This window comes from Zalophus californianus, chromosome 13, assembly GCF_009762305.2.
Source record: "Zalophus californianus isolate mZalCal1 chromosome 13, mZalCal1.pri.v2, whole genome shotgun sequence".
Taxonomy (NCBI): Eukaryota; Metazoa; Chordata; class Mammalia; order Carnivora; family Otariidae; genus Zalophus; species Zalophus californianus.
Window position 1 is genome coordinate 77,503,292 of NC_045607.1, and position 12,462 is coordinate 77,515,753.

The 12,462-nt window shown below is 42.0% G+C and overlaps 1 protein-coding gene across 6 annotated transcripts in view; it reads right to left on the reverse strand.

Annotated features, from left to right (window-relative positions):
* Positions 1–12,462, reverse strand: part of PCSK5 (proprotein convertase subtilisin/kexin type 5) — a 470,351-nt gene that overhangs the window by 118,823 nt on the left and 339,066 nt on the right. For 5 of the 6 annotated variants that reach the window (XM_027616047.2, XM_027616046.2, XM_027616045.2 and 2 more), the window contains exon 21: positions 5,120–5,222. In XM_027616047.2, the coding sequence (XP_027471848.2) occupies positions 5,120–5,222 (103 nt within the window). Of the gene's footprint in view, positions 1–5,119; positions 5,223–12,462 lie in introns of those variants that run through there. The other variant, XR_003523749.2, reaches the window with a different exon arrangement.

Sequence of the window (12,462 nt, forward strand, 5' to 3'; positions counted from 1 at the left end):
AGGTTGGAACAGGACCAAGGCAGCCTGAATAGGGTGTTGCTTGTGATCTTCCATCTCATCTCCACACCCTGAAAGTCTGTGTCATTTACATCTGTTAGAAACAATGGGATTGGGGCGCCTGGGTGACTCAGTCGGTTAAGCGTCTGCCTTTGGCTCAGGTCATGATCCCAGGGTCCTGGGACTGAGCCCCACATCAGGCTCCTTGCTCAGCGGGGAGTCTGCTTCTCCCTCTGCCTGCCTCTGTCTCTCTCTCTGACAAATAAATAAAATCTTAAAAAAAAAATTTAATTTCTGTAAAAAAAAAAAAAGAAGAAACAATGGGATTAACACCACCAACATAAGACAGACAGCCACCTCGTTCTTGCATTCTCTGCCCTTTAGGTTCTGGTCACCACTGGAGTGAACAAGCCTTTGAGCCCACTGCAGGGCATGAAGTCCCAGCCCTAAGCAGACACGTATGCACATCTGGTTGTCCATGTCAAAACAGATCCCTTGCACCACGGTGTATAATGAGAAGGCTGTGCTCCCAGCCCAGATTTTTAGTTGATGGCACTAATGCCAACTGGGAATATCCCAGCCCCACCCTGGCTCTGGTTTCTGAGCTAGAAGATTTTTCAAGGAATCATTTGGATGTGACTAGTTAAAAAAACCCAAAACCTGCCTTTAAGAAAAACTGCATAAGAGCTTTCTGAGGTTTTTTCAAGGAAGCTACTAGATACTCTGCTGAAGGGAGAATGGGAATGTTTACTTGTGAGGGTTCTTTTTTCCCCCTAAATTCAGTTGCAAAGGGAATGAAAAGTATATCGTCATTTTTTGCCTTTTATAGAAAGAGCTGACGAATTTGTTTAGGGGGAAATAATTTCTCTTGGGAGAGGTGATCTAATACTCTTAATGATGGGAACCGTGTAGAAGCGTCCAGAAAGTGGGGGTGGCAGACTTGGGGGTGAAGCCAATGGTGTAATACTTTTGTGTATTATATATGGTTGGGGGGTGCCTTTCTGACTTGAGTGCTTGATTTTAAGAAAATATCAAGCACATAATGGTGCTTTAAACCACCTCCCTTCGTATCTACCCGAAGGAAAGCGTAGGTGAAGTACACAGGTTTTTGGAAGAATGTGATTCTTTCTAAAGATCAAAAAAGAGAAGGAAAACAGTCATGCTTGGGTAAAGGCACTGAATTACATCATCCCTTGCACCCTCCATCCCCCTCAAGGACAATTGCTAAGGAACTTGAGAAAAGTACCATTTCAAGTGGCACAGATTTCCACTGACACTAACAAATCTTCCCTAGTGGAGGAGAATAGACAACCTTGCTCTGGGCTCCATGGGGCTAAGGACAATTTCCTGTAAAGCCAACTCAAGCCATTTCTAGGACAGCCAGTCATCCACTCTGGACTTCTGAGACAATTGGGCAAGCTAATCTCTGCAGGGGAGGCATTTTGTCCCCAACTCAGGCATGCTCTTAGCCTTTTCATAAGCAGTGAACAATTCCAGGTCCAATGGGGCTTATGGAAAGGAAGAAGTCGGCAAAACCAAGTGCTAAAGAGCTGGGCAGAGGTAATGTTCTCTACATTGGCACTAAATTTTCCAGACCCCCCAGTGTGTGTGTGTATGTGATACAAACTGGAACAGAAGAGATGGCAAATCAGGGTTAGTGGATCTTCTGCTGATTGTTGGTTTGGCCTTAATAAGCCATCACAAGGGCACTTAATGTAATTTCTTGGTACTTTAATTATTTTTAAGACCTTATTTATTTGCTTGGAGAGAGAGAGAGAAAGCATGAACAGGGGGAGGGGCAGAGGGAGAGGGAGAAGCAGGCTCCCCACTGAGCAGGGAGCCTGACTGGAGGGAGGGGCTCCATCCCAGGCCCCCCCGGGATCATGACCCGAGCTGAAGGCAGACACTTAACCAACTGAACCACCCAGGTGCCCCTGGTACTTTAATATTAAATCAGAATGAAATCTGGGAAAAAGTCTTTTTTCTCCCCCTGAATTCATTGAAACAGATCAAATAAAACATTTGAGGGAGGGTCAGAATAGAGGTAACTTTCAATGTTTTTAATTGGTTCATCGACTCTATGACTCCTTCAGGACTGGGTGGGAAGCCAGCTTTGGCCAGGAGGACCATGAGGATCACAGCATTGCAGAGCTCTACATGTTAGATAGCAGTGCCAACAGGGGCTCTTTCTTCTTCCAAGTTTTCAATCATCTCTAAGGAGCTGTACCCAAGGGTTAATGGAAATGTAAAGCGAGAACTAGAATACAAAGAGAGCGCTTCCTAAAGCTTGATTTTCTGTAAAACAAGTTCAGGGTTATGTTATTTTTAAAAATTTTACTAAGGAAAAAAATTAAATATATATAAAATAAACACATATACAAGACATAACAGTACCCTTTCCTCTGTATTCATCTCTCAGCTGCAACAATTTCACTGCATGGTCAATCTTACTTATATCCCCTCTGAGTTACTTCCCTCCCATATTATTTTGAAGCAAACCTATAAGTTAAATATGAACACTTCTCTCCTAGATAAAAACTCCTTTAAGGGGGGGTGCCTGGTTGGCTCAGCCAAACCTTCAGCTTGGGTCATGATCTCAGCCTGGGGCTCCCTGCTCAGTGGGGAGCCTGCTTCTCACTCTCCCTCTGCTGCTCCCTCCTACTCATGCCCTCTCTTTCTCTCTCTCAAATAAATACATAATATTAAAAAAAAAATCTCCTTTAGGGATGATTTTTTCTGCCATGACTAGAGATATCCAAAAGCTTAAGACCAGGAAGAAACTTGGACAAACCAACTCTCTTGGTTATTCTGTCTCCTTACCCTTGCTTCAGATCCATTTTTTTGTTATTCTCTGTCCTGCTGTGTCCTGGAAATATGCCAACTAGAACCTGTCTCCCCAAGCTCACTTCCCCCATTTGTAAGTGGTGTTTCCCCATTGGCCTCCAGTTAATTTCAGACAAGGAAAAACACCAGCAGATCTGCAGTCGGGAGGAGAGGGAGATTGCGGGTATTTATTCCCCGCCTTGGGCTGCAATTCTGCATTCTCCTTCCATGATTCTGGAGGGGCTGTGTCCCCTACAGCTCCACTTTCTATCAAGCAAGACATCCCGTCCTCCAGGGTTGCAGCTTTTGCTTCAGGTCTAGGATGCTGCCCCACTTTTGCTGGTCCCTGAGCACTTCACCAACCCTTGACTTTGACCTCCTGAGCTACCTATTAAAATTCATGGACCTTGTACCTAACTCAGAGCTGGCCATAAAGCAGGTGCTCAAGACCATCTTGAATGGACCTGATTCCACTCAAGAAAATGTTATGGAAAATACTTAAGAAAAATACTTTGCTGACCTTTTAAGAACAAATAAGTCAACACCAACATCTTTCAAAATAGTTTTTATCTCTTCATCTTCTCAACCCTGTTCTAGGAAAATGCAGATTAAAAAAAGATCAAGTAGTTAATTGCCGTGATATGATGCCCTTTCTTGGACATATTTGCACGTAATTTTCATCAAGGAAGAGAGATGAGTGCTCAGGGAGATGAGAAGAAAATTCTTCCTGGGAAACAAGAGTTCCTTAAGGAGGAGACATGAGTTCAAGATTCATGAACATGGTTTTCTTTCTTTAAAAGCTAAATCATGGGCTGCTTAAGCCAGTTATACTACCCGTATCTCTGATCTTCGTGTACCAATGGGATTCAATTTTTTTTAATGGCTATTTATGGAAGTAGAGTTTTTTTCTCACTTTTGATGTGCCTGGGACAACCATGACTTCTGCAGTATACACTGGATGATAATAGCTGCCTCAGTAAACAAATGCTAGTAAGTTCCCTTAGTTCAAAGATGTCCAAACATGCAGTGGGATTTAACTGTTGATATGGTGAGGAATTAGGAGAAACGGGACCCATATTCGGAATGATGTCTGTACCTAAGAGTATGTCCTGAGGCTGCTTTAAAGCAAATCCAATATGTAGAGGCATAGAAATGTAAAAGAGACACTTGGAAAATGTTACCACAGTTAGCATTGACAATTCTTAGGACTGTTCTTTGGTGTCTGTCTCCCTTCCTCCCTCCATCTCCCCCCACTTTTTTGTCTTCCTGAGGAAGCTATTTGGGGACCCAAGCCCATAATATTGATTATATACTTTATCATTTCTTGAATTATTACTAGGTGTTGATCACTGTGGGGGAATAGGGAGACAAATACAACCACAGTTTCTGCTCAGGATGTTATAATCCTGAGGAAGAATTAGATGACATGACTGTTGTACAAAGCAGAGGGGATGTCCATCCTAGGGATTCATTTGCCGCTGAAGCAGCCTCATCATACTGGTCTGGAGAGAGCCTGCTTCCAATGCACTTTGCAGAGATGTGATGGGGCTATCCTTTCAAACACTCGGTCAGCCAGCAAATATTAAGTGCACCAATCAGAGGAGTGTCGACTAAAAAGGCAACAGGCTTCCAACTCTCTATACTAGAAATTCCCAGTGTATTAGCAGATTCTCATACCATTCAGGTACTTATGTCCCTATTCATTCACCTTCCAAACATTTACTGAGTGCCTACTATTTTCCTTGTGCCGTGACAGGTAATGGAGATACAAAGATGAGTATTTCAATGGGCTTATCGAAATATAGCTCCTCTATAGAGAGATAGAGATTTGTAAATTAACGTTTTAAAATGTCACAGGTGCTCATGGAAGTTTATACAGAGCCCAGAGGAACATAAAGAGGAGAAGGTTCATTCTGGGAAGTGGTCAAAATGCCTTCATAGAACAGTTCATCCTTGAACTGATTCTAGAAATATGAACAGATATTTGATCAGCAGTTGGAGATGATGGGTGTGCAGAAGGGGATGCAACTGCAGGTATCAAAGGCACCATCATTTTCATTGATGAGGAAACCCCTCTAGTGTCCAGGTAACTTTCTCGCAGAGGGTACAGGACATCATGGGGAGAAGATGCTACAGAGGTGGGCTGTAGCCAGACCACAGAGGGGTTTTGTGTCATGGGAAGGAGTTTGGTTCCTTTTTCTGCAGGCCCAAGGGGTGTCTTTAAGGTGGTAAACACCTCCTCTCTCCATCCTGCCACCCATGAGCTCTCAACCACAGGAGATACTGAGAGGCCACTTACCTTGTGATGGGGCAGTCAGTGCAGTCTTCCTGAGTTGGCCCCCAGCACTTGGCACACGAGGCTTCACAGACCTGGCAGTGACCATGTTCATCAATGTATTCTCCTAGGGAACAAAATCCAGTTGTTTACCTCATTTCTACATGGCAGTGCTGCCTAGGCTGTCAGTCTGAGAGCAGCCAGATCTCTCTGTGGCTGCCTAAAAGCAATGGAAACAACACAGCGAGGAGACCTTGAATGGCTTCAGTTGCCCGTCCTAAATCCTGACCTTACAATAACAACTGCTCCTCTCCCAAGGGCCTCAGAAGTTGGAACCTCAAAAAGTTATGAGGCAATGACATAATTTTGGATCTAGTCAACATGTGTTACAGATTTTATAAGTAGAGAGAGGCCAACGGGGGCTTCTCACAGGACCCCTATACTGATCTTCTTCTGACTTTCCTGTTAAAGGCTGAGGGTTCTGGACCCCAGAGACCCCACTTATAGCCTTGGTTCAAGTCAAGCAACAAGCAGGACCCACCCACCATTCTGGGGGTATTGTGGTTACTGGTTAAGAAGGGGAGTCGAAACTTGGCTAATGTTTGACAGATGTGAGCTGCATCTCACCCTGAAAGAGTAACAATGAAGAGATAGCCAGAGAATCCTTCATTTAATTGGAAAGTTTATCTTTCCCAAGGAAAAACACATAGGAGGCCTTTCCACAGAAGTAAGTCCAGCCTTACAAACTCCTTATGACCATTTAAGAAATTACTCTCATAGTAAAAATGGTGGAGACAGGCCAACCTCTTTGAAGATGATAATCCAGTGATAAACCAATGATGGGTCTCTACTCACTGAATTCAACTCTCTACTCACACTACACATGTCCTTTCCTCCCATTGTCCTAAAAGAAATCGACAAATTTCTTCAGTCTGATCCAAAGAACCACTTGGTATTGTTTGGAAACAGATCATGCTCAGAAAATATAGTTTCAGATTTCAGCAGAATCACCCCACCCCCTGTAAGTATGTCTGAACATTGTCAATCTGAGCTCCAGCCAGAATAGTGAGGTAGCAGTTACTCATGCATGGTTTAACCAAGGCGTCTTACTGAAACTCTGAGATTTGCTGCCTGATTTATTGTAGTTGCTTTGAAGTCCTGGAAACACAGACTTGACTGGTGAGAGATGGAGGGAAGTCCACTCCTTTGCATTGTCCCATAGCTTTACTGAACTAGTGCAGTTGGGTGAGGTAAACCTTATATACATAAATCTTTCCCTTGCACTAAACCATAAAAATGAAAATGAAGAGGTAGGTAGAGTTTGTCTTTTGATGTAGAGTTAGTCTATTAGTTTTGTTAACTAAAGGGAAAAGGACATATCCAGAGCAATGCAATTATCTAGTATTGGCACACCCTTCACATCCTAGACTCTGCTCTTCTTCATCTTCTAGTTGTTGCCAAGTAATATGATATATAACTTTTAGAATGGAACCATGGTTCTTAGCTCGGAGTGACTCCCAGGAGCCTGAGGCCCCAAACAGTGCATCCCCAATGAGGGCAAAGAATGTAAATGTGCAATTTGTTCACTGCACAAGGTGACTGCCCTAGTGGTCGAGGGGAGGCAGAAATCCAGCCAGGGTTCATCTCACTGAGCCATGCACTCTGGTGTTGGCTGCCTCTGCCTCTGTAGGGGACGCTTGTTACTAAATCACACAAAGGTATTAGAATGGACTAGTTGCATTCTTGGTCATCAGAAAGAAAGCTTGGTTTCCAAGGCAAAAAAAGGCTGGGACTTCTGTCTAGTAGGAGTGGGTGATTTCAAGTTGAGACTGTCTGACTCAATATAGGCATCATATTTATGTGGCCTTTTATTTATTCAGGTTCCCCATTCCACTTCTTAATTACTGCCCTTGCTGTAATCTTTTCCACTTTTGGCACAGTGTGACCTTTGCCACAACCAACTGAGCAGTAATTATCCGTCCAGTCACTAGCAAGAAAACGAGCAGAGGATCTAGAACAGACCTGGTAGGAAGAAGTAGGTCTTGCGTACATTGTCAATGCTAATAATTTGTTTATGGAGTTGTATGGTAGCTATGTATCTTTCAAAAGGTGTGGACTGAGTGGAACAGGAATGAGAGAAGGGTTTTGCAGAGGCTTCTAAACCCAAAGAAAGTGTATTCTAGAGAAATGTAGGATCATAGATCCTTCCTTCCTTCCTTCCTTCATTTATTCATTCATTCTACTGATATTCTTTGAACACCTAGGTGCTAGGTATTAGATGGACTAGATATACTAGTCAAATATACTAATCAAATATATACTAATCAAAAAGAACCTGCTCTTGGGTTCTTAAAGATTTTTGAGAAGAATGATTTGTAAAGAGATAGCAATAATTCAAGTGCTAGCCAGGAGACTTTGACTTCCTCAGACAGTCTAGATTAGAACAGAAGAGCAAGGGCATACACTGGACTCTCTGCTAGACCTGGAGGCAAAGACAGTTACTTTGCCTTGGCATTCATGTGGTTTGGTTTTCCTAACTCCTGATATTCATCCACCTTAATCTCCATGGTGTCTTAGATCCACTGCTAGGATAGGATTTTAAGCTAAATGCACCCTGCTCTGCTAAATTGAATGCTGTTTAGATGGTTCTGGGAGTTATTCCATATCTATGCCCAAAGTGTCCTTTGTAATTACAGAGGATGCATGGCTAGGTCAAGCAAGAATTATTCAAATAGTTCTATGAAAATTTAGAATTCTCTAGATCTCTTGTTTCCCTCCTCATTGGCATCCATAAGCCAGTAGGTGGCACTGATACCTTGGCTTTGTACTTGATCTGCTCAACTGGAATGCCCTCTGTTGGCACTCAGAAAGTGCCATCTTAGATATAATCATCACTTGAAATTGCCCCATCTCTGAGATTTCAAATAACCCCTCCAAAACACCCTTCGAATGACTCACTATGACTCTAGCTCACCCTGCTGGATCACCCTTTCATTCATCTGTCCAGTTGCCTCTTGCATTTCTCATGGGGGCTAGGCCAAAACTTCCCAAGACCCAAGTCCCACTCATTCTTTCTCAGAAGGTGACCTCACTACCTCATTTGCTGATAAGATACCGAGTTTCTCCAGCATCCTTTTTCTTGATGCCAAAATCCCTATCTTTTCTGTGATTGTTCACTTGTCTCTTCTCTCTGTGGAAGGTACGTTGCTCCTGGATCTTTCTTCAGGACGGTTTTCCACCAGTCTCTTTGTCTTCAATTGTTTCTTCACATCTCTCATCATCCTCTGATCTATAAAAGTTCTCCCTAACCTAAGACCTGCTCAAGCACTTTTCTTCCCTGATAACTGACTCTGAAAACATGTTTTTCCCTCCTACCATTTAGACGCAAAATGAAGAAAACCCTCATAACCTTGAAGCTTATGTAAGTGAGTCAGCGTAGGACAGCTAAGCTGTGCACCTCTCTCAAGCCTGCATGCCTCTTAACTTTAGAGCAAGGCTTGGCTTTGAAACAGATGAGAATAGAGGGACCTGCCCTGATTTTCATAATTATGTAGATGTCCAATTAGTTACATAAACAACTGTCCCCAACCCCAGCCCTTGCAGGCCCAAGTTTTCCATTGCACATTTGAAACCAAAAAAAGGCAGATTCCAAGGACATAGTGAAGTTTCTTTTTTCTTTCTTTTTTTTTTTTTGTTTGCTGGAGCAGCAAATTCTTGTCATCTGTCTTCATTGCACAATGAAACTAAATGTTTATGACAGGCGTGATATACAAAATTCTTGGAAAAAAATCACTTTGAGCACAGACTTCAGGGGCCAATATTTTGTTCTCCACTTCATCCTACAAGCTCTTCCTTCTGGTGTCTTCATCTATTATTCAGTCCAAATTATCTTTCTACTGTGATCAAAAAATTTTCATTCCCCTTTTAGTTTCTTTCTCATCTCATCCCGTAATAGTTCAAAGGACATGGAGGAAGTGGTGTCTCATGGGGAGAGAGGTGATGTCTTAAAAGCTGAAGACACAGCTTAAAAATGAATGCTTGTCCATTGAAAAATTTACAAATAAGTCACTTGCTGTGCTCGTTTCACCTCTTGATAACATTGCACAATGTGTTCGTGTTTGCAGATCTAAGTTAAAAGTAAGCTTTATGAGATCATCTGGAATATGTAAACATTTATTACATCATCCACAGCTACGAAACATGATTGAGACTCACATAATAATAATTTTTAGGCAGACATGACCAGGAGAACTTCCATTTCTCCTGCAGCCATGTTAGGCTTTCTTTTGTACTTTGTAATATCCTTTATGGATTAGAGCCAAATTTGTTGTAACATTTGAGCAATATATATATACATATTCTAAATAAATGAATAAACACAGAAGTAGGTAATGTGAGTATAAAACAACTTTTTAGCAAGGGTGATTAGTAAGAAAATGGGAAGAGCATTTGATGAGAGATCAGCCATGTGGTTTTGATCTGGTTATTTCGGTGAGCCACCTTGGGATACTGAATTATCTGTAGGATTCTCTGTCTGTGCTTTATCACTCAGATGCCAGGAATTACAGAATGTGACTTTCCTGAGTGACTCTATAGCCACAAGGCTAATCAAGTAACATTATTTCTTTGCAAGGATGCCAATACCTAGTTTCCAACTTAAGATAACCACTGTGTGAAGACAGTTCTCATGAAAAGAAATCCATACATTTATTACTTTTCACTAGCTATGATAAGTACTAAGTAGTATTTTCAAGTTATATACTAATGAAATAACTCAGTTCTTAAAGCCTTGTTGAGTGTGACATTTTATAGCAAGGCTCAAAATATGGGGCCATAAAGTGAGACTGCAGCAGCTTTACTTATAAGTCTACACAATTATTCAGCCTTAAAAAGGAAGGAAATTCTGACACGTGCTACCTGTATGAACCTTGAAAATGTTAAGTGAAATAAACCAGTCACAAAAGAACAAATGTATGATTCCATTTATATAAGGTGCATGGAGGAGTCAGATTCAGAGGGACAGAGAGTAGAATGGAGTTTGGTAGGGGCTTAATGGGCACACCGTTTCAATTGGGGAAGATGGAAATGTTCTGGAGACAGAGGAATGGTGGTATTGGTTGCATTATGATGTGAATGAAATTAATGGCACAGAACTGTATGCTAATAATGGTTAAAACAGTAAATTTTATCTCATATATATCCCCCCCCAACACACACATAAGTCTACACACTGAGTTTGTTCCTTACCAGGTCAATACTTAATTTAACCAAAAAACTCGGGATTGTCTACCCTTTGGGGATGAGTCCAAAGAGCACCAACCACCTTGGGGAGCCAGTTTGTTGAACTGAATCTTGGGAGACGTCCTGTGATAATAGAGATAAATGGATAAAGCTCATGAAAATGGAGACATCTGGTTGATGGATCACTGTTGTTTCTTTTTTTATTGTTTGTTTTTTGTTTTCCATTGGGAACTACAAATGCAGAATAAACATCAAGCAGCTAGAAGGAGAGATCTGTTTCCACAGCCTGGAGGTGTCTGGGGGCCACTGCTTTTCTATTTTGTCCTCTCAACAGTGACTTCCACTCCTCCCCCACGCTCCCCCCCCCCCCCCCCCCGGACACACAGGCTTTTCTGATTGACAGGACTTATCCTTCCTGGTCCCATTGCTTTTTTATTCTCAGGTGCTGGCATTCATCCATGTAGTTTTGCGGATGCTCTAAATACCACTCAGGTACCCCCGTGGGTTGGCACCCCTGCAAAAAGGATGGCTCATAAATTGTGGATCCAACACACTTGCAAATGTTTGGTTTCCTCCAGCCTGCACATTGTCTGAAGAGCAAGGAATTAAGAGCTGATCCTTTTCATTTCCACCATTGTTTGGGTCCTGACCACAGTTGCTGCTAAAAAAATGTATCCAAAGTGAAGTCTTGGCCAACACACCTGAATATAGTGGTGATGTAGCAATCACCCAGGCTCCCATTCATTGACACCTACCATATTACAAGTGCCATTCTATGTAATGTTTAATCCAGATAACAGCCCTTTTATAAATGAGAAACTGAGGCTCAGAGAAATGAGAAATCTTGCATAAATTAATGCAGGGAGGTAAGTAACAGAGTTGGGCTGTGACCCAGGTGTGTCTGAGCCTGAGCTCATGCTCTTTCGGCCGTGTTTTTCCCTGGTATGGATTCATTTCCCTTTTTGGTGTTCCAAGTAGATTTGCTATTTATAAAAAGAAAGAACTTGAGCACAAGCCTCATCTAAACCACTTGGTGAGGTAAGGGTATCAAAAAGGAATTCACTGTGGAAAAAAAAAAAGGGAATTCACTGTGAAAACAAATGAACATGGAGCAGGCATATTGCACAAAGCACGTTTACTCAATGATTAAATGTACCCTCCAAATTTATTTTCTCTGATAAAATGGCCACTATTTATTAAAAGGCAATTCTATGTATCAGATTGAGATTTTACAAGCAGTTTGTTCTGTCCACTAGGTTAGAAGCTCCTAAGAGGAAACCAAAAATGTTTTTTTTGAATGGATAAAGTAATTGGCTGGGGCTCTGCACAGGGATTTTCTATACTGCTTAGCTGCTGTCCGAAAACAAAATAAACTGGCTCCTCAGAAATAGTTTATAACTAGAATTATAGCAACCTCTCTCTGGTCCTCCAATTTATATGAAAATCTAGTATAGATGGATTGGTTCCTGTATATTTTTTCCTCAATTAAGAGAATTTTGCATTGCCTCTATGTTTGTGAAAAGTCCTTCCAAGTCCTCGCTTAAGGATGCCAAAATTAAAAAAACACAACAGTTGGTTGCAAAACCAGACACAAGAGGGGACAAAAGGCATGAGTGTGATTATTAACTGCAATTAAACAAAATAAATAAAGCCTATCGTCCAATCTGTGGAATCATGAATACTTTCCCATGAGCACAGTATGGTAGATGGAAATCCATTTATTGCCCATCTGAGGTGTGTAAAATTGTCTTGCCAGTCTCCTTTTTGGTGGGCTATCTTTGTTATTCCTGCAAGTGAGCCTAGAATATCTACAGGTTCTCTAGTGCACTCAATCCCCCTACTCCACGGTGTGATATTATCCCCCAATGCTCCCGCCATTCGTGGCTGCAGTGGGATTGCTCTCATGGGGGAAGCGGTACAGTATCTGATGCATTCATGGTGCGGGAATTTGGGGTTTGATACACAGTGACAGAAGTAGGTGACCATCATTTGAAAGAACAACTCATTTACCTTTTGGAAAACATCGCTGATTACCTGAGGTGGGTCACCCTCGGGTGAGAGGAACTGAAGCACACTGAGAAAGTGAATGACTTGGAAGATCAGGCTGTGGACACAGCTCCTGTGTG